General features: G+C 56.3%; 1 protein-coding gene and 1 long non-coding RNA gene across 2 annotated transcripts; both read left to right on the plus strand.

Moving 5' to 3' along the window:
• Positions 1-2271: 2271 nt before the first annotated feature.
• On the plus strand, positions 2272-3599 carry BLOC1S4 (biogenesis of lysosomal organelles complex 1 subunit 4). The gene has a single exon (XM_024573750.4). It carries the CDS (start codon positions 2315-2317, stop codon positions 2969-2971), a length of 657 nt encoding a protein of 218 aa, XP_024429518.2. The 5' UTR covers positions 2272-2314; the 3' UTR covers positions 2972-3599.
• A 5058-nt stretch (positions 3600-8657) lies between these two features.
• On the plus strand, positions 8658-15841 carry LOC128780703 (uncharacterized). Its single transcript, XR_008426703.2, has 6 exons — positions 8658-9037; positions 10943-11087; positions 11656-11815; positions 12533-12686; positions 14917-15075; positions 15200-15841. It is a non-coding gene; the product is annotated as an uncharacterized lncRNA (long non-coding RNA).
• The last annotated feature ends 11612 nt before the right edge of the window (positions 15842-27453 follow it).

A 27453-nucleotide genomic window follows, 5' to 3' on the forward strand; every position in this document is an offset into this window, starting at 1 on the left:
ATTTATATTTATATGAACTCATAGTCTCCCATATTATTCAATGGGTTATAATTGTTACTACCATTATTCTGATCATCAAATTGCCCCCGAACCGCCAGTGGGCGCCCATTAGGCTGGCCTCTGGGTCCTTTTGACATATCCCCAGTGCTTTTGAACATGGCCTTGCTTTCTGCCATAGAGATGTTACCAGAAAGGAGACCCGGCCCTGAGCGGGTCTGCCTAGGGTCGGTTGGTAGTGTGTGGGTTCCTGACTTCGTGTAGGAAAGATGTCACAACATGAGCCCAGGTGACTATGAGGGGGCATTTATTAAAGCTGGAACAGGAAGACAAGGAAGGGCTTAACACAGAAGAAGCAACAGCAGGGCCTACAAATGAGCCTTGGTGGGCTGCTTTAGCTCCCTGGGAAGTCAGAGAAAAGGGGGACTTTGGGGACAGGTTTAGGGGATCTGTCCAGGACAAACCGTCACACTGCCCATTGCTGCCCCAGTTACAAGGCTCATGGGGTGCCCCAGAGTTTAGGAGGTGCATGTCTGAGGAGGGGGGAGAAAGAGGAGGAAGGAAAGGCATGGGAATGCTGCAGGGAGGGGGAGAGAGACCGCTCCGTGAGTCCTTCATCATAAAAGCTTTTAAGGGTGGAGGTCTTTGGGGAGGCAGCGTATTCATCAGCTTTCCAGGTATGTCCTCTCAAGGGCGTGGTTTCACAGTTGGTTGGCCCAGGGCAGGGGTCATTATTCAATGCAGCTGTTCCCAAGGTTAGCTTGGAGTCATTTGTCTGGTTTTGCCACTTTTCCGGGCCTAGCTGTTATCTGCGGGGAGGAAAGCCCTCGGGCAGAGAGGCCACTCTGGGGCTGAGGTCCTTGTCTTCCCAGTTTTGCCCCCTGCCGGGCACTTCTGCCACGGTGACCTTCTGTACCTGGCTGCAGATTGCTCAGCCAGTTCATTCAGCAATTTGTCTCAGTTTCCCACTCCTCTTGCTAGGGAATTTCCCAACTTCTTACTATCCTGCCTCCGAAAGATGTCTTCTCTGGTTTCTAAGTTTCCTCCATTCAATGCCTAATAATTGAGCATAAAAAGGGGAGAAAATGAGGTACGTCAGACAAAGATGTCTTGTCTCGTTTAACACTATATTGGACAACTGATGGATTTTACAGTCAAACCCTTTGGTTTTTCTGGCAGTGCCCTGGATTTGACCTTTGCTACGAAACCATTTCTTACTTTTATCCCTGTTATTTTAGCCATCTGAAGAGGCTGAAAACTTTCGAAGTCGTCAAGCATATCTTTAGTTAACCTTTCCTCAGTTTACTGTAAGCAGCAAGAAAAAGCCAGAGACAGAAAGGAACCCTTCCTGGTCTTGCACATGTTATCTTTCTTGATCAGGACGGAGGGGTCAACATAAGAAACGTCCAAATCTGCAAGAATTTTTATGAGTTTATTTGAGCCAAACTGACAATTGCTGGGAAGCAAAACCTCAACGGCTTGACAAAATGTTCCAGAAAACATCAGTTTTGCACCTTATTTTATACCTTACAATCAAAAGAGGAGGCCGAAGGAGGCTTACGTGAAATCCACTGGTGGTAGATGAGGGAGGTGGGCGAAAGCAAAGCGGGGGAAACCATGGGATTGGGGGAAAGGGCAAAATGATAGGCGCGTGCTTCCTTTACACAGGCGGGTACCGGACAGTTAAGTCAGCGCGAACCTGATTGACAGCGACGGTGAGGGATCGGAGGTGGTGGGTGTGGCGGTGGCGCCCCAGGGGTTTGGAAAAAGGGCAGTTACCTGACCTTCCAAAGGTGTGTTATCATAGATGCAGCACGACAGTCCACGGGCTCAATCAAAGTAAAGACTGACTCGGGCACGCAAGAGTCTAGCCCAGGGCAACGACTGCCCGCCGTGACCTGCTTTTGGTTATTCGATACTGATTTCAGACCAGCCCGTGTGGCTACCTTCGGTCTCAGAGTGTGTAAGGCTGTCACGCAGGCCTCCCCCTAGCTTGTTAGGTTTCGTGTGCGGCCCCTTTTCATCCACAGGGGGTACATGGCTGTATGAGATACAGAAAGTCCCCAACGCGTACCGTTAGGATGTCTGCACTTCCTACACCTGCAGTACGCCTTCATTTTTAAATAGGGTTCCGACGGAGGGCATGCGTACAGAGACCTCAGCGCGCACGCGCGTGAGTGGGCGCGCGGAGGCCGAAAGCCGGGACGTAGCGGTGCGTGCGCGAGCACGAAGGCCGGAAGCAGGGGCGTGCTATTGTGTGTGCGCGTGCGCGCTCACAGAGGCCGGAAGCGGTCTGGGAGCCCGGAAGTCGCGGGCAATGGAGGATCGTACAGCGGACGGTGGGCCGTTTCAGGAGGGGTTAGGAGCGGAGGAGGCCGAGCCCCAAGGCTCCGGCTGGAGTGGGGACAGCGGTAACGTGTCCCAGAGCCAGAGCAGCGCCTCGGGGCCGTGGGAGGACGAGGGCCTGGAGTTGGGCTCACCAAGCCGCGATCTGCCGCTGCTGCGTCGCGCTGCGGCGGGCTACGCCGCCTGCCTGCTGCCCGGCGCCGGAGCGCGGCCGGAGGTGGAGGCCTTGGACGCGAGCCTGGAGGAGCTGCTTACCAGAGTGGACGAGTTCGTGGGCATGCTGGACATGCTGCGCGGCGACTCCTCCCACGTCGTCAGCGAGGGCGTGCCCCGCATTTACGCTAAGGCCACTGAGATGCGGCGGGTGTACGGCAAGATCGACAGACTCGAGGCCTTCGTCGGCATGGTCGGCGCCAGCGTGGCCAGAATGGAAGAGCAGGTCGCCAGGGCGGAGGCCGAGCTGGGGTCTTTCCCCAGTACATTCCGGAAACTCCTGCACACGATTCCCGTGCCCTCCATTTTCAACAAGGCGCCCCCTAGTGGGCCCCGGCAGAGCCGCTACGAGCCCCCGGTCCTGTTTCGGACCGAGGACCACTTTCCCTGTTGCAGCGAAAGACCTCAGATCTGAGTCGGCAAGACCACACTGCGAGAGGACGCTGCCTTCTCAGATTATCTCGAGTATGAATTAAATCGATTGAAAATCCTGTTAATAGTCATATGTCGGAGTATGGAGTTTTAACGTTTACTGTTTACACACTTTCTCACTGTCTTCGTTATTTCACGTTGAATGTATGCTTTTTAAATGTCTTCCAATTCTCACCTGAAAGCTGCTTGGTGGGAGCGATGGGGCAAGCAGAGTGAATGAACTTATTTATGCATTGTGGCAAAACTGTTATTTTTATGGATTTTACGGCTCAACAAACAGTGTTACCTTTAAAAGATTTATATATTTATATTCTCTTCTGAAAAACTACTGAGCCATTAAAGCTTTGTTATAATTCGACCCTAATAGTGATTCAGTTTTCTATAGCTTATTCTTGCGGTAGTTGTGGACATCATATGCAACTTGTCACGTGGATTGTAAACCTAAGGTAATTATACAATTTCTGAGAACATTTATTGAATTTTTCCAACTAATTCTGAAGTTGTAATTGAGAATATGACCTCACAATCTTAATTTGTTCATAGCAAACATGTCTATATGGTTGCCAACGTTTGGTTTGTAATTTAAATATTAATAAAAATTTTAAATTTTATTGGAAGAGATTTCTTTCTGTGAAAAGGACTTTACATCTTTCATTTTCTGTTGGTTTGAAAGCAGACGTGTTGCTCTTAGGATCTTAGGAGCGGGGTAAAGAACAGGGCGCGGGAGCCCCGCCGCTGGAAGGCTAGTGTGAAGCACTAACCGCAGCTGCTCTTTCCCAGCATGCCGTGTTTCTTCCCCGCGACAGGAACGGTTACATCATGTGTTTGGATGACTGGTCCTAGCATCTTGTTCTTTCACCCCGACAACATAGATTCATTGTAGATAGAACAGGCCTTGATCTTGGCCCTAATCTGTTTTGTGAGGTGGGCCTCCAGGGAGCATGCAGCCTCGGCTGCTTTTGTGTGATTTACCAAAGATCTTTGAGGTTGGTGGAGGAGGCATTGTCCTCGCTTAGCTGTGCAGCCTGGGAAGCCTGACGTCACGTCAGCTGGAGCTTTCCTGGACCTTCAGTGTCTGTGTCGTTCACAGTTACACTTCCCGTTCTCTGATTGCAAATTGGAGAACTGAGTTCAGAAGCTGAAAGAACAATTAAGTCGCATTTACTATTTGGCCACCACTGGGTACGGCTGTAATTAATTAGTATATCCCTACAACAGTCGCTGAATATGAAAGTAGCTTCCTTCCATAACATCCATGTTGCTAAAGTGGTTTTTAAACTTGTGGCCGATATTAAACAGCAGGTAGTAATTAGGACAAATTATGAAAAAGTAATTTAAAAGCTGAGATTTAATATCTGCATAACAGACACCCTAAATTCCAGAAAGCATAAGTTAACAGGTGTGCTGGACAGTAAAACGTTCCTAACTAGGAATACATAAAGCTTAGATATATTACCTACAAAAAAGTAGATTGGGTTGGGGAAATTGAAAGTATAGTAACCAGTAGAAGAATGAACTAACAAGGAAAGCGAACTCACAGGGAAAATGGGGCCAGACGCCCGTGGAGAGAATGACAGCTGGGGGCAGGGGGCGGGGCGGGGGCGGAGGGATTGAGTAAAAGGGAAAAGGACTGGACAACGGTGTCATTGCTGGAGGCGGGGGTATAAGGGGACTAAATGGTAATGGAGCAAAAATACAATAAAGATTTTTTTTTAAATGAATGAAATTCAGCTTAACAGCTTTTCAAACTAGCCATATGTAATTTTCTGGGAGTACGTATTTTTTAAGTTCTGGTTTAGACAGTAACTGACACGATTATGTAAGTGCAGCTGGACTCGGGCTTGGGCGAACGGGTGCTGCTTCTGCGGGTTCTAAGTGGGGTAGTGCAGGACTGCGGTTGGAGTCGGGGTTTGAAGCTGGTCTGCACGACACAGAACAGGTTAGATAAAGGTCACTGGTCTCTAGTGGGGTTGGGGGAGCCAGGTACCGCCCCCCATTCTCTCTGGCACTGCCACCTTCAGACCTCCTGGCTCCCTCCTCCCACCCCTGATCAACTTGTAGAGTTAAGAGGGCACATCTGGAGCTTAGAAAACCGGTCCTTCCACCTCATCCTAAGTCAGTTAACCTGGGGGAGCTGGAGAGGGGTGGGGCGCTCAGCTGTCTTCTTGGGGGACCCTGCAGAGCATCTTAACTGCTGGAGTCTGGAGCTCCTTCGCTTTCCAGAAGATTAAACAGAGACGGGGTTGAATAGAGCTTGAGAGGGGCAGCCCCCAATCACACAGGAGACAGTTAAGATGTTCTTCACTCCCACGCCCAAGAGCACAGTAAGCACACGGAGGTGTCAGGAGTCCACGGGACATCTCCTCAGTCCCGAGGCAGCCCCGGGCTTCCAGGAGTCAGGTTATTCACACACACGTGAAATCGGGGGTTCCTGAGCTAGAGAGCACCCTCAGGCTGCTTCCCCCACAGCAGGCCTTGCAGGGATGTGAGCGCCGGGCTGTGTATGAGGAGGCGGGGCCTACAGTCAGCCCAGCGTGGACTGGCTGATGAGGACAGAGGCCCGGGGTCAGCAGGGGGCCAGGCAGTAAGCGGGTTGCAGGCTGGGAGGCGCCCCGGTGCCCCCGGGCCCTGTGCTTGCCGCACAGCAGCCCCAGAAAATAAATACACCATAAACAAGCGCGTGGGCTGTGTTCGGGACCAGGTCAGCTTACAGACACGGGCATTTCTCGAAACACAAGAGACATACTGAGAGGGAAAAACTAGTAAGGGCCAGGAATTTAAAGCTTAAACTGCCTTGGCTGAGTAGCTGTCAGGGGGCAGCGGCGGGGTAGAGGCGGGGGATGGCAAGTTGGGGCCCCGGGGATTTTTCTGCTGCTGAAAGTGAACACTGAGACAGGTGGGCTCAGGGTGGCGGGTGGAGGCCAGGTCCCCAGCTCCTCTTGGACTTGAGACAGTCATGAGCAGGCAGAGCCCACATCGGGGTCCCATCTGCCCCATCACCCCCACTTTGTCTTTACCAGAAACTTGGCCGCCTGGACTCTCTTGCAGGAGTAACTTCTAAGGACGTTGGCTCTGAATGACCCGCCGTTAATGGTGAGAACCAACATCCATTCGACTGCGGCACCACCCAAAACATTGCAAAGGCACCTCCTGCTCTGTCCGCCCCCTCCGCTACCCCATCTCGCCTGGTGGTTTCCCTGTCCAGCAGCCAATGGGGTCTTCAAGACCCATAAATCAGATATATAGGCTTTGCTTAAAACCTTCAATAGCCTCTTACTAGGTTAGAATAAAACCTAAATTTTAGTGAGGACTCAGAAGGGGCCACATACTAACCCTGACAAGCTCAGGGGAGGTCTCCTGGTGGCCTCACAGACTCGGAGACCAAAGTAACCACACAGATGGTCTGAAATGAAAACTTTGTAAGAAAAAGTGAGTCATACAGCGTAGTCCCATCCTAGGCCGCTGTGTTTCCTGACAAAGGTCAATCTTTCCCTTAACCCAGCCTGCCCTTACCAGATCCTGGGCGGGGTAAAGGGCATAGGGATTCTCCGGGGCCCCTTCCTATAGGAGCCGGCAAGGCCGAGTGGCTACAGTCCCTGCCCAGCAGGGAGCGCTGGCGGAGCAGGAAAGGCCTGGAAGCAGCTGGTGCAGTCCTGACTTCAGGACTTAAAACACAACAGCAGCTGGGGGTCATAGCCCTGGGCTCTGCCCACCCTGAAGGCTCACAGTGTGGGGAGCACAGCTGTCCCCCAAGGCTGCTCTTCTTGTGGGGGCCGTGGGGGGGGAGTGCCCAGCCTGGGGGGATGGTGGATGAGGGTCCTGGCCTGCTCCCGTTCTGCTGTCCCTGTGACTCTTCTCTCTGTCCTGAAGGAGCATGTTCGTTTATTTGCTTGTTGTTCTGTCTCCCAGCCAGGGCAAGGAGCGTGGCCACTGTCTGTTCTGGGTGCCCCACATCCGTGTCACCTGGAATAGTGTCTGGCACAGAGCAGGCCCTCCAGACACACCTGGTGAAGGAGTGAAAGGGGCCCGGAGAACGAGAGGACGGGGGAGGCTGCGAGTCACCGGCTCCTTTGCCCGCAGCTCAGCTCCGTGTCTGGGCAGAGCCAGAAAATCTACTCCAGTTGTTCTCAGGGGAAAAGCCGTCCTTCCCCTGCTGCTGACCCCCCCCCCCCCCATATCTGTCACAACTTCCAGGCTGTGGAGATGCTTCCTGGCAACTTTCCTCTCGTTCCCTGTGACACTATGAATTGAGAAGGAGCCGGCAGGACGGCAGCTTCTGCGGGGCCAGTGACGAGCTGTGGGAGGGATGTGTGGAGTTTCGAAAGCCAGCCCTCCGGCTTCAGAAGGTTGCTCAGGAAGTCTTTTCAATTGGAAATGTAAGTGCTCTTTTTTTTTTTACTAAGTTTTTGAAAAGTTTAATCATTGTTTTAATTTTTTAAAGTTTGTGGTAAAATACACATCACACAGATGTGCCACCTTTACCACTGTTCAGTGTCCACTTCAGCGGCATTTGGCCCGCTCCCAGGGAGGCGCAGCCAGCCCCGCCCCCGTCTCTGGCACTCCTTTCGTCTTGCGAAACTGACACTGTCACCCATTACACGCATTACGCCCGTTACACAACTCCCCAGCGCCCGGCCCGCACCGTCCTACTTTCTGTCCCCGAGAATCTGACTCCTCTGGGGACCTCGTATGAACACAGTCACGCGGCATTCGTCTTGCGTGACTGGCTTACTTCACTCAGCACGATGTCCTCAGGGGCCACCCCTGTCGGAGCCTGTGTCAGAAGGTCCTTTCTTTTTGTGGCTGAATCATATTCCTTTGTATGGATGGCTCACACTTTGTTCATCCTTCCCCCCACCCCGCCCCAGGGGGAGGAGTGATTTCTCTGGGGGCTGGGCGGAAGCCCCAGGTGCCCCTGCTTCCGTCTCCCAGTTGGTGGAGTTTCTGAATTACAGCCGCTGTCCCTGGCAGCTTTCCTCTCTGTTGGCCTTGGACGTGGGCGTGTGGTTAGTGTCCCCCCGCAGGTGCCGTGGTCCCCTCCCAGCTTTCGTGGCGGTGGGCGGCAAGGCCCGAGTAGAAGAGCTCTGCCCACAGGGACAAGCCCCGTGCCCGCTCCAGCACACGGGAAATGACACTGAGCGCAGGACATGGCTCCATGTTGCCTCTCGGGCAGCAGCTAGCCTTTAGGGAGTGCTCGTTACCTGTGGGCGCAGGCGAGCCCATCCCGGGGACAGTGGGAGCCACTGAATGGCTTCCCCCGTGGGTCAGAGTAGTTTCAGCCCGTGGACACCCCACAGCTACTCGGCAGGCAGCAGGTCCAGTCTGCCCCACACTGTCCCCTAGTGACTGCAGAGATCTCTAGGGGCGTCACTGATGGGGTTGGGGGTCACCAGGATGACGGAGTGTGATGACGCAATGTGCAGGGATCACTCACTGTGCCCGACCCTGCCAAGGTTCCAGAGTTTGTCCCAGAGGCCGGGGGCAGGCAGGGTCAGCTTCTGCACATCAACACAGGTTCTCAGGCCTTGCCAGGCTCCTGGACATGCCACCTCTGGCCACTAGGGGGCGGCATGGCGCAGCTGGACCCACGTGCCCAGGGCTCAGAGCCTGGAGCAGGTTATTGCCAATCTCCGTCTCACGTTTCTCATCTGGAGGCTGTGCCCCGACTGCGCGCGAGCTCGGCAGAAATCTCCTGGGTGCTGCTGGGCTCCAGAGATGCGGTGTGCGGTGGACTGCGCCTTCCAAAATGATACAATCCTGTGGGCTCTCCTCACACTGTGACCTGGCTGCTCTCCCACCAAGCAGTGGGGGTGACTGTGTTCCTCTCCTTGGAGCTCCCCATCACCTGCCTCCAGCTTTGGGGACGCTCACTCTGGGGAACACTGGCCGCCTACTGTGAGGAAGCTCAAACCAGCCACGTGGCGAGGAGCTGAGGCCCCGGTGGACAGCCCGCAGACTGCCCCATGTGGACAAACCTCCGTGCAGTTCCAGCTCAGGCCACAGACATCATGGGGCAGAGACCAGTCCAAATTCCCGACCCACAGCATCCGTGAGTTTAACAAATAATGGTTATTTCAGGCCACAGAGTCTTGGGGTACTTTGCTCCATAGTCAGAGTAAGGGAACACCCCCTCCAGAGGGGGGCAGCTCAGAAGTGGGACAGATGAGTGAGTCACCAGCCTCCAGTGGGACGAGCACCAGGCAGGGGAAACGCAAGGGCTGGAGCCCGATGGGCAGGGAGAGGCACTGTCCCAGCATCATGAGGCAGCGTCCGTCCACCAGGAGCCTTGGTGGAGGGGCGGGGAGCCTACAGGTGGAACCAGCTGGAGGGTTGCTGCTGAGGGACCACAGAGCATGGGCTCGGAGGCCTGGCCCCACCCGTGGGCTTGGAGAGATTTATCAGAGCGCCAAGTGCAAAGTCATGAGGCAGGAAGTGAGGCCAGGGAGGGGGCAGGTCCTGAGGCCTTGGAGTCTGTCGCTACACCGGGACGGCCTGCAGATCTGACTGAGAGGCCCTCCAGCACCACACGCGGAGGATGGGTGGGAGGGCCTTGCTGTGAGGCCATACACAGAGGAACTTATGCCCATGAACGCTGGACTCCCCTCTGCAGGCGGCTGGGTCTGCTGTGCGGCCCGGAGGTTCAGCAGGCCCGGCCCCTCGCCCTAACCCCCTCCTCTCCCTCACTCTGGGGCTATGCTCTTTTTCCTGTCCACTGGCCTTCCGGGGGCTGACCAGCTCCCTTGTAGCCCTGTCCCCATGGAGGAAATGCCCAGCCTGGAGAGCAGGCACTTTGCTCTGGCCTCTGGCAGGGGGTACTTTGGGGTATTTCCCCCTAATAGTTACACATAAGCCCGCCCTGCATGTCCAAGCAAGTCAAGTTTCTGAATGTGCCCTGGAACAACCAGACTCACCCCAGCCTGATACACTCACATACGTGTGATGCACACACGTGCACACACAGCACGGGGCTCGGGAAGACTGGGCTCCACCCCTGCCCCGTTGTTTACCAGCCGTGACCCCGGCCAAGGTATGCCACTCTCTGGCCCTCGCTTTCCCCACCTGCGGGGTGGGGTTGTTAAGGGTGCCCGAGTCTCAGGAGTACTGCGGAGCTCAGGTGGCACTGTGGCGTTATTCATCAGCTACCACCTTTCCTCTGGGAATTTAAATTGTTTTTCTGTCTTTGGGGAGAGGGGAGGAGGGAAGGAAGGTGTGCGCATTTCCCGGGGGGAAGACAAGGGTCTGAGGTCCCTGTACGCAGGCCCACTCTGCCTGTCTGCGTCCTGGCTCTGCACCCAGCCCTCACCCTGCCCGGAGCCTCGGGAAGGTCACAGATGGATGGCCCAGTGTGGCCTCCCCTTAATAAAGACCTGTTTCTTCCTGGCCACACTCGTGGCCTGGCCACCAGCTGCTCCGTGAGCCCCTCTGAGCGCCCAGCCAGCCTGCCCTGGACACACTTGGGCCTTCTGTTCGCCCCCACTCCTGTGGGCCACTCACAATGCGGCCCTGTTCTCCAGCCGCCAGCTCCGAGGGAGGAGCCCGTGCCAGCCTCGGGGACCCGGGGAGGCTGCTTTTGCTGGTTTCCAGGAAGCCGATGCGCTGTGTGTGGCCCGAGACGGGCACCCCTTCCTTGGCAGCCCTTTCAGATTAGCGAATGATTTGTTAAGGGCTAAACACCTCCCTGGAGAGCAGGCTCCTCCGAGCCTCCCGCACGCCAGCCCGCCCTGGCGCTGGGCCGGTGTGCGAGCTGCTCCTGCAGCCTTCTGTGGGGTGGTCTCCTCCTCTCCAAGCCTGAGATTCAGTGAAGGCCGCTTCCTTGTACCAGGATCTGCCACCCAGGGCCCCTCTGTCTCCTGGCCCTGTTCGGTTTCCCCACGTTTGGCATTTGTCTGGTCTCTCCAGAGGGTAAGCTTCACGGGTCTGAGAGCTGCCTGTCTTCTTGACGCCCATCCCCCAGAGCCCAGCACAGTGCCCGGTCCCGGAGGGCCACGCAGATTGAGTGAGATGAAGGAGTGAACCCAACAACCGCTCTGTGAAGGACTCAGGCGGTGAAGCCGTGAGTTAATGGATCAAGTTCTGAATTACAGTGATCCGGGGCACAGGTGGGAATCCTTGTCTAACCTCTTAAACCACCTGATCTTCCCCAGCTACCTCTCAGCCCTTCCAGGACTGTGGGGGCCCATCTCCTTCCAAGGGCAGCCTGGGGCCGGGCAGCCCACCGCTCCACGAATGTTGGTTGAATAAGGAAGCCCTTCACTTGACCTATGGTCAATTTGGGGTCACCCTGGCTTTGGCCTATCTCAAGGCCTTTGCACCGCTGTTCCCTGGGCCTAGAGTTCTGCTGCATCCACCCCCCTAGCCACGCCCCCCATGAGCATCCTCCTCTTCCTTCGGGTCTCAGCTGGAATTACCCCTCCCCAGCGTGGGCTGCCCTGGCCACCCCCTCTTGGCTACTCCCTGCTGCTCCTTGCCCGGCCCCCAGAGTTCCTCCTTAGACCTCAGGAAGGCCAGGTTCACTCACCTGTTTTCATCACAAGGGAAGGATCTGTCCTGTCTTGTCCACCCTGGTGTCCCTGCTTCTCAGCACAGTGCAGGCTCACAGTCCTGGCTCAGTGGATATTTCTAGTGTACCGACTCCCCCAGGATGCTGACCTGATGTCTACTTCACAGCGCAGGGCCGAGACACGGCATGTGGTGTGCCCAGGGTCACAGCGTGTGAGGGTCACAGCGTTTGTCCGAGATGCAAGCCTCGTGTCCTCCTGTTTACTCGACAGATTTTAATCCAGATGGAGCTGAAGCCGCTGTGGGAAGGAGATGGGCAGTAAAAGAGGCAGGTGTTTCCATGGAGGGGGACAGGAGCAGGGGTGTGGAGAAGCCGGGCTGTCCTCTCCTTGGGAAGAGGTGGTCAGGGAAGGCTCCCTGGGGGAGGTGAGGCAATCCCTGGATGGAATCCCAAGAAAGGAGGTGCCATTCTGCAGGGGGTGGGGACTGTGCAAGCAGCTGTGCAGAGGGGACACGGAGCTGGCCTCATGCTTCGCTGGGTTGGTGTGGGGAGGAGGCCTGGGTTTGCTGTGCACAGTCTCATGAACCAGGGTCAGCGTGGGAAGCCCAGGAGGACCAATTCATGTCAGTGTAGGGGAACAGGGCCTGGGACAGGGACACGCCTGAGGAAGGAATGAGCTCTCTGTCTGGGCAGTATGTAAGTTAGATCGGGAGCGGGACGAGGGGTTAGCTTGGCAGGCAAGCTGCCCACCCCTTCTAACCCGGAGAATCCAGAGGTCTATAATTGAAAAGCGTCCACAACAGGCAGAGGAGGTATTTATCAGACACTATCAACATACTAATATAAATATGCACAGAGGTGATCATTACAGATTTTCATAATGGGTAACACCCGTCTCATAAATGTCACTTTTTCAGAGTTTTACTGATGCAATCGACATGCATGTATTCAGACCCTTGGCTCACTGCCAAATGTTTGTAATGGAGGAAAACTGGGAAGAAACTGAAAGTTCACTGATACGTGTATCTTGTGCCTCCCCTCCAGATGGAGCTCCAAGAGGGCGGGCCCTTGTCTGCTGATTCACTCATATATCCGTCAGTCATACCTAGTGGGTGCAAGAGACACAATGCAGGAAAGAGGAGAGAAAGAAACCCATCAAATTGGTAACAGTGATTGTTGCCGGGAGATGGAATTAGAGGTAATTTTTGTTTTCTTTATATTGTACTTATATTGTCTACACTGTTATAATAAACACACATCATGTTTGTAATGTGAAAAACTTTGAGAAAAAATAGAAAGGCATCAGGGTTAGAAAACATTGTTTCACTTGCTGAGCTCTGAATAGGGGGTTTGAGGCCACGCTGAACCGTGTAAAGCTATGGCATCCTTCCTCCATCTGGCAGGGGTCCCACGAGAACAACTCACTGGACTGGGAAAGAAAATAATTTTCGGTTTCAAATAGGCCACTCCTAACCCATCTCTGCCTCCCATCCCCCGTAGCTGCCTTTGTAGCCCCCGTGGGGTGCACACTTGACATTTATCTGGGCAAGCAAGGCGTCCAGGCTGTTGGGGTGTCCCAAAGCCGCATCTGCTCCAGGCAGATAACAGCACACAGATCCCTCCACCCACGGGAATCTGCCTTTGGAGCTGCCTTCCGACACAAGCGTGCTCCCTCCCTGTGCAGGGAGCAGCCCATCTGTTTTGAATGGTTTGAGATCGTACAACGGCCCTCTCCCATTTCTCACGGCCAAAAGGATTCGGCCTCCCCAGGGGGCAGCCACCAGCTAGAAGTCACCATTCACTATTTACCACCATGGGAAGTGCCGAGCTCCCTGCTCCCAGGGGTCCCCAAAGTCTGATCTCCTTGCTCCTCGAGGAGGTCACTCCCTAGGAAGCTGGTGTACCATCGAGGAAGGCCCAGATGGCCACCTGGTTCTGCTGAGGCCTGCTCTGACCCCAGGCCTGGCAGCCCAAACTGCTGTGACCCAGCCATGCCCTCCCAGCTGGGGGTGGCCGGTGGTCAGCAGGCCCCCAGAAGAGCCCAGAGCAGAGTTAGGCCCTGGGAAGGCAGGTGGTGGAAACCCACTCGGCACTCCCCGGGGAGCAAGCAACATCTACATGCCGGGAGAGTCCAGTGTCCTCCTCTGCCAGCCGCTGCCGCCTCCTTGGAGGAGCATCCCTCTGCCACAGGAAAAGCCAGGGTGCCCAGAACCAGACAGAACCCAAAGATCAGTCCAACCAAGGCCACTTCAAGCCCTTTGTCCCCCTCTTTTTCGTCCTCACCCAAGCACATTTTTTTCACTGTTTTTAGAGAGAGAGGAAGGGAGCAAGAGAAACATCCACGAGAGACTGAAGCATCAGTTGGGTGCCTCCTGTGCACACTGGGATGGGGAGTCAGATGTTCGCAGACCGGGGATCGAACCTGCAATCTTTCAGTTACGTGACAACACCCCCACCGACGGAGCCACATAGGAAGGGCTCCTCGCCCATGTAAAATCAGGGTGTTAGGGCTTTTTGTTGTCGAGTCGAATCATTTCGTATTAGGCGTGTGATCTGCAAATATTTTCTCTCATTCCATGGGTTGTTGATAGCAGCCCCTCATGCACCAAAGCTTTTAATTTTGATGAAGTCCAGCGTATCTATTTTTTTCTTGTGTTGCCTACGCTTTTGGTGTCGTATCTAAGAAATCATTGCCAAAATCAAAGCCACGAATCTTTTTTCCAATGTTTTCTTCTAAGAGTTTTATCGGTTTAGCTCTTACATTTGGATCCATTTTAAGTTAATTTTTGTATGTGGTGCTGCATAAGGGTCCGGCTTCATTCCTTGCATGTGGAGATCCAACTTTCCCAACACCATTTGTTAAAAAGACTGTCCTTTCCCCCATGGAATGGTCTCCGCACTCTTGTTGTAAGTCATTTGTCCAAGTAGGTGGGGTTTTGCTCCTGGCCCTGTATCCCATTGGTCTGTGTGTCTGTCTTTATGCCTGGGAGGCAGCACCTTCAGCTTCCTGTCCACGTGGGGTGGGTGCACACTTCCTTCTGCTGTGAATAAGTGCTTATTTTGGGGTGAGATTAAAGGTGACTTTTTCCTTCTTTTCCTATTTTGAAGATTTTTTTAAAAAGATTTTATTTATTTATTTTTAGAGAAGGGAAGGGAGGGAGAAAGAGAGGGAGAGAAACATCATTGTGTGGTTGCCTCTCACATGTCTCCTACTGGGGACCTGGCCCACAACCCAGGCACAAGCCCCGACTGGAAATTGAACCGGCGACCCTTTGGTTTGCAGGCCAGCACTCAATCCACTGAGCCACACCACCAGGGCCTATTTTTAAGATTTCACTGTGGTTTACTGTATCACTGTTATAATAAACTCTCTGTGCACTTACTTGTTAACACATCGAATGGCCACTCTTCTTATCACCTTTCCACAGCCCCACCCCCAAGGCTATTGCCAGGCCTCAGCGTACCTGGGAGCAACAGTACGGATCGACAAGTGTCCTTTCTTAGTATTCTGAGTCGACAGCTGGGAACAAGAAGCACAGCTGAAACCAGCAGGCGTGACCTCCCCACACCTTGGTGACTCAGTGGAGGTGAGCACAGGGTCCTCCTCCTGTCCCCTCCCCGGGACAGGGCTGCCCCTGGGGTGGGGAGGCCAGGCACACAGAATGTTTCGGGTGCCTGAGGAAAGGTGACACATCCTCCTTCTGCTCCCAGGACTGTCCCAGCTGAACAGGCTCTGCCAGGCCGTCAGCCCCATGCATTCCGGACCAAGGGGAGCAGAGAAGGGTTGGGAGTCGACTCATCATGCAGTCAAAAACTCTCATCGAGAGTCACTGTTCTTTCTTAAGAGAAAAGAGCATTTCCGCAAAGGAAGGATCTGCTCTCAGAATAGGGAAATCGAGGGAGGACAGTTGTCAGCTGCACACGGACGTCTCCCAAACTTCTGCAAACGACAGACCCCTCAAGTGCGCTTGGAGCAACCCCAGAGGCCATCAGTGGGCGAGGGTGAACGAAGTGTGGTCTGTTCACGCTACGCACGGCCACCCAACCGTAAAACGAAATTAGGCACAGGCACAGGCTACGGTGTGGACGAGGCTTGAAACCACAGTGCGAAGCAGCCAGATATCAGGCCACAGGGGGTGTGATTCCCTGTATATGAAACGTCCAAACCAGGCAAATCCACAGAGACAGGAAGGAGATGGGTGGGACCCAGGGGCCGGGGGAGGGGCAGTAGGGTGACTACTAATCCGGGACAAGGTTTCTTTGGAGGGTGATGGGAATGTTCTGGAATTAGCCGGTGGTGATGGTTGCACAACATGATGGATTTACTAAAAACCACTGGACTGTAAACTTTAAAATGACAAATTGTATGTTATGTAAATTCATCTAAATAAAAAATGCTACTAAAAAGAGTAAATGGAGGGGGCAGTTTGTGAATGGATTAAAAGCAGCAACCTTCACCCCGTGCGCATCCTGGCACGGGGCGGCTCTCCATGGGAACCCACTGCCCTGATGTGCCTTGGGGACTGTTTTTGGATTTTGTAACTTACAAATCCATCCCCACAAACTGGATCGACCACAATGGAAGCGGGAGAACTCTCTCATCCACTCAAGGCAGAATATTCTGTGTAAACTGTCACGGGTGAGGCCTGCCAGAGAGGGGTCTGCCCTGGACGTGGGTGGAGGGCAGAGCGAACTGGGCTGCCCGTTCCAGTGGCTGCCACATCTGGCTGTCTGCAGCATGGGTGACGGTCACTGCTGTCCTGTGAAGCTTCCTGGTGTCTCCACACCCACCCACCCACCCAGGGCCCTAAGCCCCACTCTGTTCACGGTGCCGGCCGGGAGTGGATTTTTGGCGTGCCACATGTGTCAGAAGCACCAGGACCAGCGGGGAGTAGTGGGGCAGCACAGACAGGGGGCCTGTGGCATAGACACCCTTGGGGGGGGGCAGGCCCCCCGCTGCCATCTTCCTTGCAGAATGAATGGAGGGCAGGCGGGATCAGGCTGAAGCAGGGACTGTGTGGCCCCTGCAGGGAAGGTGCCTCCCACAGAGGGTCCGGGAGGTTCCAGGACCTGCAGGCCCCTCAGGGTTGTCTGGGAGCCCAGGGCACAGGCAGTCACAAGGGACAAGGCCCCAGATATGTGCCCATGTGCCTGGGCCTGTGCATGCCGTCCTGGCAGCAGCTGGTCCCTGGTTCAAGCGGACGGGGTAGGCGTGGGTCTGTGTGCAGGAGGGAGCATGACGTGAGCGTGTGAGTGTGCACGTGTGTGTGGGCACGTGTGTTTGCCCAGGAGGGAGGGCGTGTGTGGGCTGGCCCCGGCTGGGAGCAGGGAGGAGGGGGCTGAGGGGGACCCTCCCAAGCTGGCCACATGCCCCTCTCCTGTGCCCACCCCCCACCCCCCGGGGCTTCTGTGTGCTTTGGCAGGGCCACCCAGGCCCAGGGACCCTCTGTGTCTGGGCCAGGGCTGCAATGCCCAGGTTGCCTGTTCCAAGTCCCCTCCCTGCCCTTCTCCCTCACTGCCTCCTTCCCCTCGCCCTGCACTGCCTCCCTCTCTGTCTGTCTCATTCCCCTCCCCGCTCAGGAGAGGCCGGCACAGGCCCTGCTGCGCCCTTCAGCAGACGCTGCCCCGCTGCCCCTGAGGAGCCCCAGCCTGCCCTCCTGGCGCCTGTTGGAGTCCAGAGGCCACTGCAGGCCTTGTCTTCTCATCTCTGACATGCGTCATCGTCACCCCATTTGAGGGTCTGAATTAGTGTATTCAGGCAGACAGAGCTGCACTGGGGTGTGGGGACAAGATGTGATAATTAAAGAGGGTGCTGCATGGCTGGCACCAGGGTGCCTGGGAGCTGCTGATAAGGGAGCTTCCTGCTCCGAATCCCCATGGAGTCTCCCCAGGGACCCTGGGGGCTCCAGAGATCAGGAGCTAAGCTCTCCCACCCCCACGCAGCCCTGGGCACACTGTGGTTACGGTCCCATTCCCCGGTCCCATTCCCCAGTCCCATTCCCCAGACGGGAAGACTGAGGCCGAGGGAGCCCGGTGGGCAGCCTGAGGCCACACGGCACAGCGAAGGCGCCAACTGTCAGGGCTTCCCTGTCCTTGGGTGGTCTAGGCCGGGAGGAGCTCGGAGTGACAAGGCCTGGGATTTGGTAGCTGAGGAGGATTGTCTACCATTCAGTCACCGATGTTCCCTGATGCTTCCTTTGCCACCCTAGGAGGCTCAACTAAGGAACTTCCCAGAGTCACATTCTCTCCCCGGGAAGAGTTCCGGGTCCCATCTCGTTCACTCTGTGTACACCACTGAGCCCGCACCAAGCTCCCAGCGTGCATTGGGCCTTGGGAGCCCATAACGAAGCTAGTCTTAAATTGAGGGGGACACCAAGGCCCTGGGGCCCCTCTGAGGCCCAGCCTAAGGCCGCCTCCTCAGGAGAGCCCTGCCCGATCTCTCCCAAAGCCCCTGACCCTTGTGCCTGAGCTTCGGAGGGGGTGCTGGCTGCGGTTGTCTGTCTGCCTGTCTCTGCCAGCCTTGGCTTCTGTGGGCCCAAGCGACAGGGCCTGCCCATGGCGGCAGCGGAACAGTGCGCTGTGTAAGGGATGGCAGCACTTTTTAGGTGAATGCCTCGTCATAAATGGGGAGGGTTCGTGCAGGGGTGAGGGGTTATGACATTCAACACTGCAGGCTGGCTGGGAGTGGGGCTGGGGCGGGGAGGGGTCAGCCAGGGTCAGGGATGGCGTCAGGAGGCCAAGACAGTGGCCTGGCCTTGGCCCAAGAGTGCCTCTGGCTTTGGAGCTGCCCTGGTGGGACCCTGCCCTTTGGGGCTGACCTTGGCCTTTCCTGGAGGACAGCCACCCCCCACTGCTGAGCCAGGGACACACCCCTCCTAGATGATTACAGACAGGGAAACTGAGGCTCGAAGAAGTGATTTGCCCAGATCCACAGCTCCCCAGAAGCAGAGCTAGAATTCAAACATAGGTCTGTCTGCCTTCTGCCACCGAACGGAGCAGCCTCCGGAGCGCCAGCCCTAACAGCGCAGTAACAGGAATGGTCTCGGCGGCGGTGGCGACAGCCCTCTGCCTAAATGCGCTTTCTCCCACACCAGCTCCCTGGGCGCTCTGAGGAGCTGTGAGGGAGGACATTCTTATCTCCGTTTACAAAGGGCAAACGGAGGTACAGAGTGCTGGCTGCCCCGGCCAGTGCAACCTGGGCTGAGGGCGATCCAGCCCGCAAAGGCTGGGCCTAGTTCCTGGGCGGGGTTGGCTCAGGACAGCTGGGCGGGGACAGGGCTCCCACCCAGGCTCTGGGCTTCCCCTTCCTCCCCCCTTGCCCCAGCTGCTGGTTGTGACTGGCCTGCAAACTCACTGGGTGGCCCGGACTTCAGGGTGGGAGTGACAGTCCCAGGGAGGCCGAGGGGCCAGGCCAGTCGCCCATTCCTGCCCAGCCCACCCACACTGGTGTCCCCACCAAGCTCGCGTGCAGTGCCGCCAGGGTCTGTCCTGCTCTGACCTGTTTTCCTGGCAGCTGCTGTCAGGGCTGGGCCAGGCCAGCCCTGGGTGTCCTGCCAAAGCAAAGGTGGCCGCGGGGTCAGATGCGTGTTCTCTGCTGTCCCCGCCTTCGCACACGCTGCCCCTCCACGGCTGAGAAGGCTCTCTCCTCTCGGCCCATCCTGTCAACGCCAACCAGCCACCGTACCCCGCCTCCAGGAAACTTCCGGACTCCCCCAGAGGGACTCTGACCCTGCTTCCTTGTCATGAAGGGTCCAGCCCTCTCTCTGGCCATCCTGGCTATGGCAGAAGTCCCCCTCCCTGGCTGAGAGGCTCGACTCCCGCCTCTCTTAGGTGAGGGGGTACACTTTACACCAGGGCGAATGGGGGCGTAAGGGGTCCCAGAATCAGGTGTGTGTCAGGGAGAAGGACAGGCAGCCGTGGAGCTGTCCAGCCGGGGCAAAGGGCTCAGCAGTCCCCCCCTGGGCTGGGAGAAGGCCCCGCTGCCACTGCTGCACAGCCCAGCATCCAGCAGCCTCCAGTGAGATGATGGTTCAGTGCCCAGCTCTGCCCAGCAGCTCAGCTGACCCCCTACGAAGCTCGCTTTTCTTTAACTAGCAAATGCCATGTGCACTCTGGACCAGGCAGGGGTCACTTAGTCCTCTCGACAGTCAGCATGGAAGGCGTTGCTACTGTACCCATTTACAGACAGGGAAATGGGGGCACAGCGGGGTCAGGAAGCTTGCTCACAGTCACACAGATAGGAAGTGGCAGAGTTGGGATTTGGACTCTGGCCATCACCCAGGACCAGCTCCCACCAGAAACTAGAACCCAGAGCAGGGGAGCGCTGCCACACGGCCGAGAGCACCCGTGCAGCATGGGACAGAGCGCTGTGGCCCAGCCTCTTCCTGGCTGCGTGGCCTTAGTCAAGTTGCTTAACCTCTCTGGGCCTTCGGTGTCCTCTTTCTAGATAGGGCCAGTGCCAATGCCAGGCATTTAGCCTGTACGAAGCCCCTGCGGTGTGCCAGGGCCTGTGATCAGAGCAGGCAATACGGCTTCACAGTGTAGAAGCACCTGTCCGCCACAGCTTGGCCGACGCCTTCTTCAATTGCAGTCGGCTCCTTTTAATGCTCCAGTAGGCCCACCGATTGTGCCTGAAGGGCCGGAGAGGGTGAAGGAACCCCAGGCGGAAGGCAGTGGACAAGCCCTGGGCTGGGGGCTGGAACGAGGTGACAAGCAGCAGTGTCCAGCTGGCAATCCCTGGGCCTGGCCCTCATGCAGGGAAATCCCGTCTGCTAGCTTCCCGTGAGCTCCCTGGCTGTCACGGATCAGACACACTGGCCAGCCAGGTCCAAAATGGAGACGCCCTTGGGCTCAAGCTGGGAAGTTCTGTTTTTTCCTTTCTCCCCTTTATTCCCCTCCATGCTGACTGTCGTGAGGAAAGAGTTACTTTCTTTCTGGTCATGAAAGCAAAACTTGTTTGTTGTCGAAATAAACTTGGAAAAGCTGGAAAGATACTAAACTTGTATGAAACCTCAGACCTCCCCCCCCCCAGCCCACAGAGATGATCCTCCTCCTACTAAGCTGCTGGCGAGGGGCCCCCGGGGTCTCCCTGGCACTTTCCCGAATGATTGGGGTCCGGCTCACGTGGAACTGTGTTCAGCTCTTTGTAGGGAACATATAATGTGCCATCGGCTAAAATCATGCTTCCTGTTTCTCCCTGAGCACAGAATTCTTATCTGCTCATTGTAAAAACAATCAGTTACAAACACGCAGAACAGATCAAGTCCAGGGAAGAGAAAGTGAAAGTGCCCACCACGGTCCAGCGTCCAACGACTGTCCCAGACCTCACTGTGGGTGGACATGGGGACAACCGCCCCCCAAGGGTAGACCAGCAGGAATGCTAAGGTAAGGGCACAGGCTTCAGGGTCAGGCCGGCTGGGTTGAAATCCTTCCTCCATAGACACCTCATCAGCTGACCTCTCTGGGCCTAGGTTTTCTAGAAGGTGAAACTGATCAGTGCGGCCTACCCAGTAGGGTTGCTGTATAAGTCAGCGAATGAATAGAAAGCCTTGCCACGGAGGAGTGAGAACAGGTAAGAGTGAGTTATGAGTTGAAGGGCTTAGAATCTCACCCAGTAAGCGCTCGACAGGCGTTAGGTTGTTCAGTGAGCACCCAGCAGAAACAGCAATGAAGCGCTCACCACGTGCCAGGTAGGGGCTTTCCATCTGTAGCCCACTGCCTTTCCCAGCAGCCCCCGGGGCAGGTGTGTGTGTTACCCCCATTCCACAGATGTGAGAAAGGCCGAGCATCCCAGCGGTGCTGTGCACAGTAGCCAAAAGGCGGGCACAACCCCGATGTCCACAGACAGAAGGATGGACGGACAAAATGCGATATGTCCCACGACGGCATATTTTTCAGCTATAACGAGGAATGTTATAGCACCGGCTCGGCTCCGCCATGGAGGGACCTCAGGAAATCATGCTGAGTGAAAAAAAGAGCCAATGACAAAAGACCACGTACTGGATGACGCCTTGTACGTGAAATGCCCAGGACAGACGCTTCCGTAAGGGTGGGAGACGGAGGAGCGGCTGCCAGGGGCTGGTGGCAGGGGTGGGTGTGACTGCTAACAGACATGGGGTCTCCGCTGGGGAGATGAAAATGTCCCGGAACTAGATAAGGCGGTGGTCTCACAATATGGTGCATGTGCTCAGTGCCACTTTAAAACAGGTAATTTTGTGATATCTGAATTCCACCTTAACTTTTGGAAAAGAAGAAATGAAGGCAAGTGATTTGCCCAGGCTCAGGCCCACCCAGCCAGTGACAACCCAAGGGGCTGCGGTGGCTCTCCGGCTGGCCGACCACAGGCCACGCTGCAGAGCCCTGCACCCATCCAGCTTGGAGTCCAGTGCCATGACCCTGATTTCTGGAAGCAGAGTCATGAGGCTGCTGAGTGACATATCTGGGGACAGAGCCTCGCCCTGCACGGGCACCCGGGTGAGTGGCAGTGAGGGCCACCAGCCTGAATCCGGAGAGACAGGTTGATGTGGTTGTGCCAGGAGCCCAGCAGGGTGCGGGCGGTGCTGGCCTTTGGTTGGCACTGGTGTGTAAGCCCGTGCATTCGACACCGCCTCCTGCCTACCTGGGTTATATTTAATCCAGCTCTCTTCCGGGACCCCAGATCTGAGGACTGTGGCAGCCCACGGGGTCCAGACCCACACGTGGTTGGTTGGTCACAGCACGGAACTGCCGTTGGTCGCCTTGCAGTCTTGGAGCGTCACTTGGCTTCTCTGAGGCTCAGTTTCCATGTCTGAACGCCAAGGAAACAGTAACTCAACCATAGGGAGGTTTCTGAGGGAGCCAGGCAGCTTCTGACGAAGGCGGTGGCCTGTGTTTACCCACGTGCCCCCCACCACACACACACCAGGCATCTTCTGCAGCATCGTGAAAAGTGGGTTCAGATGTAGAGATACTGGTAAGTGACAAGAGCGAGCACAATCAGTGAGCCTGGCACCTAGTGAACACTCAGTAAGTGGGAGCTATTATTACTATTATTATTTATGTGACGGTTTTCCCACGCAAGTTTCCACGCACACGGAACATTTCCGGAAGGCTGGACAGCAGTTCCTCCCAGGAATGACTTTGCACTCACCGCCTTTCTGCTCTCTTGAAAATTGTCCTGAGGCACATGTATTACTTTTATAATAAAATAGTTAAAAATAAAATTATACTCCAAAATACAAAACGTCAGTTAATATGACCCTCTCAATTCACAGAAGAGAAACCGGTGCCCAGACTCTGCCTCCTCCAGGAAGTCCTCCTGATGCCCAGGCAGCACACAGTCTCCTGCAGCCACAGAAAAGTCCCGCTGCCTATCCCTGTCTGTTTCCCTGGCTGCCTCTCCCACGAAACTGGGAGTGCCTGGAGGGAGGGCCCGTTTGTCTCACCCGAGTCCCCACTGCTCAGCTGCCTGGCTCTGTGCACTCGCTGGCGCAGACTGGGCAGAGCTGGGTGAAGGAATTAGGCTCAGAGAGGGTAAGCTGGCTGCCTGAGATGACAGAGTAAGTGGCTGTGCAGGGTGAGGCCCAGGTCTCTGGGCTCCGACTCTACCGCCCCCACTGTACCCGACGTTTCTAGGACAGGCCCCAGCCCCCACGTGGCAGGAAGGAAGCTCTCGCCCACACGTCACAAATGTCCAGAGGAGACCAGCTGGGAACCGTCCAAATGGCCACCAGCCCTCCTACAGCTGGGCTGGTATCTGGGGTTTGGGAGGAAAGGTTGCTCAGGCCCAAAGGGCAGCTGGTGACGCCCCAGGCACGGAAAATACCAGAAAGTGCTCCAAGCAGAGCCAACCAGAAAAGTCATAAAAATAAGGGTGGCTTGTCATCCTCTGCTATCTTATGTGACCCTTTAACGTTGAGGTTTCAGCCTCCGAAACTTAGACACAACATTTTCCGATTACAGAAGAGTGCTTCCCGGGCCCGGAGCAGCGGCCACTGCCTGGGAAGATTCGGAGGCGGAGCCCAGCTCACACGGACCGTTTTGCAGATGAGAAAACGGAGGCTTAGTGCCCGGGAGGCCACTCATGTGTATGTACATGTGTGACCCCAGACAAGGCCTTTCTCCCTCTGGACCTCAGTTTCCCCATCTGTAAAACGAAAGGGTGGACCACACGATGCTCAGTGTCCCTAGGTATGGTTCCACAGTGGCCTCCCACACCTCCCTCTGGACTCGTCACGTCCAGATGGCAACGGCTCCCTCTGGTCACTTCGCTGTCTGTGGTCCTGTTGGATTAGCGGGTTAAGTGACCTACCTACACACGCTCTTCCTCTGCCACTGCCCCACCCCCTCACTCACATGCACACACGCACAGAAGAGGGGAACTGCCCACTCCGGCCTGCAGCCCGGTCCTGCCTCCACGGGAACATGGTGCCACCAGCCCCGGAGAGGAGGCATCCCTTGGCAGGCCGAGGACAAAGGAGCTCTGTCCCCAGTCCCAGTGGTTACTCCACGTCGCCATGCGGCCCTGACTGCTCACCACCCAGTCCTTCCCTCCCACTGTCCAGTGTTCAGGTGGGCTGAAGCTCATGTGTGGGCAACCAACTGATTTTCCTGCTGTGGCGATGCCCCAAGAAGCTCTGGCCTGGCGGTCAGCACAGAGAGGGGGCAGGAGGGCTCTCATTCGCAAAGAGCTGGTTAGCCCACCTAGGAGAGAGAAGCTCAAAGCCCTGTGTGAGGGGCGGAAGTGTCCAGCAGCCACCAGCTTCGGGGGGCTGGGCTGGGCTGGGCTGGGCGGCCAGCCCCAGGCATGGGGAGCTGTGAGGGCCAGAGGGCTCCCCAACTACTGGCTGTGATCACTGTGACCAGCGCGGCCAGGGGCAGAAGCAAAGTCCCTGTGATTTTCACCTGTGTGCTTTTACTGTTACATTTATTTATTTTAAATATCAAATGTAAACGTGTATTTCATATCGTATTAGCGATATAAATAGGTTTCGCATAATGCCTGGCTCTGATAAGTACTCCCTAAATTTTAGATATTTCTTCACTGATTTAATTGTGCATAGTGATGATTTTACAACGCGGACCTGAAGTTCCCTGCATGCCAGGCACGGCGGGTCCGCATCACTGCCTCCGCACCCTGGGTGGGCTTGTGACGGCCTCAGCAGAAAGTTGCAGAGGACGCTGGCCTGGTGAGGCCTGGGCTAGCTTGCAGGGCCTCCCTAGGCCTCTTTGCTGGTATATAACATGAGTCGATGGAGGTCCCTTCCTCCCGGGAGGCGGGTAAGGATTGAGAGGGTGCGCACAGGTAATGCACGTGGGTCCCAGCCAGGCTCAATAAACCCCACCTGGGGCTGCTGTCCCCTCACCTCCCAGGCAGGGCCACCCCTGAGCTGGTCTGTACTCCTCAGCCTATGCTGGCCCACGCTCTGGTTTTCTCTCCCACATGGACACACACACACACACACAGAGACGTTGTCCTATAGCAATCATCTAACAGAGCTTTACTGAGTGCTGGGAGCTCTGGGGCCAGTGACACCTGGGAATACAACGAGGCCACAACGTACCTGGGCATGCCTGGGAGCTGCCTCGCCGGGGGATGCGGATACTGAAGAAAAACTAATATGATCCAGCACAGTTGTGCCGAGGGCTATGAAGGAAAGCTCGGGGCCAGGGGAGCGTCCGGCTGCAGGCGGGTCAGCAGGAGGGAAAGTGGGTCAGTGTGCTGCGCAGAGGAGCGGGGAGGGGACCTGATGCCGACACGCACACCCTGCCAGTGGGAGCCGGGCCCCCAGGACACGCAGTTCAGAAAACGTTGTTCCCTGGGCTGGTGGAGCCTGGCCTCAGCCCTTCCTCTGTCCCCCCACCCCCGATTTCACAATGAAAGCAAAACAACGCCAGGAGAGAGCCAGCCTGAACCCTGCACGTGAAGTTCCTGCGGGGGCAGGAAACAGGTCAGGGGGTGCTTTGGTAGGGGAGGGGCGTCGGGTAGAAAGGGGTGTGAGGGCGAGGGGATCGGGAGGTGGGGCTGTTCCAGGTCTTGACGGGGGCAGTGGCACCAAGAGTGCGCACACCTGGAGACACGCGTGCCTTAGACCTGAGCGTGCAAGTCCATGAAATCACTTATGAAAGAGGGAGGGACAGAGAGGGAGTGAGGGAGGTGAAGACAAAGGCCACGATAAGACGGCCTGCGATGCAGCGTCAGGAGGAGCGAGGGATCCAGCCCAGGGAGCCCGGCCGGCGGTTTCGCCTTTCCAAATGTCGTTTTTCTCCTGTAAACCTGAGTGACCACCTGACCTCGCAGGGCTCCTGCGCCCCGAGCTCTCTGTGCACAGTGCCTGGTGCCCAGGGACACACACTCAGCTATTCTGGTCTCCTCCCCCACCCCTGAGGGCCCCTGTCCTGTCACTTGCCTTGGCCTTGTCCGTCTTGAAAACACGTTTTTTGTTAGCTTTCTGGAGCTCTCGCTACAATTCAGAGCTCCCCGCAGCAAGTTCCTGTCGGTCCCACCCTGGGACAGGGCAGCCGGCCACTCCTCGCCGAGGGGCCCTGCCTCAGTGCCATCTGGCCCGACCACCCAGAATGCTCTCACGGCCTCTGTCTGCAGGGGAAGGACCTCACAGGGGCAGCAAGGACAACTGCACGGCGAGGAACACAACTTAAGTGTCCCCGAAAGTGCCGGGATCCCGCGCAGCTCTGGAGAGCATTCATTTCTCAGGGCCCGGCCGGCCTCCTGAGTGGATGCCAGGCTTTCCTCCCACCAGCTCAGGGCGGGGCCCTCTCCCTTCACTCCTTAGCTCGCCACTGCCCACTGCTTCCCCGGGGACCAAGCACACCGCCCTTCCTGTTTAAAGGGACATAGGCCGAGCCAACAAGGAGCCAATGCGGGCTGAGTCCCAGGCTCAGGGCGCTAACGGTCACTGCCCCCACCCTCGACCCCTCTCTGGGACGATCCTGAGCCCATCACAGGCTTCTGGCTTCTGCTCTCGTGGCTGTGAGCTCGTCAGGTCTCCCTGTCCTCGTGCTCCCTGCCCTCGGAGCTGCCCACTGAGCCCCGCCTTCCATCAGGTGCTCCCCCGGGACAGAAGGGGCTCACAGGCACTGTCACGGTCCCCCAGGCCCACTTTTCTCAGCTGGCACGGTTGAGGCATTCTCTTCAAGCAGCACTGTCTCCCTGGGAGCTCGGCCACCATCCAGGGTCCCCTCCCATAGTCTTGTGTCCTCGGTGATCCTGGGGCCCCGGTGGCCAGAGACATGTGACAAAGGGCCCCAGCTCCTCCAAGGTGGGAGAAGGATGCTCTTCCCGCGCTGAGCTGGTCACCAACAATGCTGACCTCTCCCAGGGTGATGAGTTACACCATTTTCCAAACGAGGAGGCGGGCGCAGGGAGATTAAGTGGCTTGCCCAGAGCCATGCAGTGGAGTCAGAACTCAGATTTAGCTCTGACACTCTGGCCACCTGTTTGGAACCGACCCCCAAGACGGGTCTCCTCTGCGGTGGAAAGAGATGCCTTAGCCTGTCTCACTTTAGATGTGAGCTGGGCAGAAACTCTGGACCCCGAAGTGGCAGAGAGGGTCACACGGGGCCCACTACCTGCTGGGCACTGAATCAAAGTCAGATAAATACAAGAGCCCTGCCCGCCATGCAAATTCTGACGATGCTTTGCCTTCACGCTAAATCCTCTCACAGCCGGGGTAAGGGTAGGCCAGGCGGGTCATCAGGCACCTGCAGCAAGAACGAGGCGTTCCCACACACCAGGCGCCTGCAGAGACACGGTCTGCTGTCCTTCTGGCCGGAAAGAGGGTCTTCTGGGAGGAAGAGCTGTGAGGGGCTTGTCATCCCTCCCGTTTTCCAGATGGGGAGGCTGAGGCAGAGAGAGGTCACACAGAGGGCAAGCAGACCCTCATTCTTCAAGCCACATCACATCAACTCTTTGCAACAGCTTGTCCCAAGCCCCTGGAGGTGATCTGCATTCCAGAGGGTCTCAGAAA

Source organism: Desmodus rotundus, chromosome 4 (genome assembly GCF_022682495.2).
Source record: "Desmodus rotundus isolate HL8 chromosome 4, HLdesRot8A.1, whole genome shotgun sequence".
Classification (NCBI taxonomy): Eukaryota; Metazoa; Chordata; class Mammalia; order Chiroptera; family Phyllostomidae; genus Desmodus; species Desmodus rotundus.

Coding starts and splice junctions, on each gene's coding strand:
- BLOC1S4 (XM_024573750.4), top strand. CDS start 2,315: ATGGAGGATCGTACAGCGGACGGTGGGCCGTTTCAGGAGGGGTTAGGA.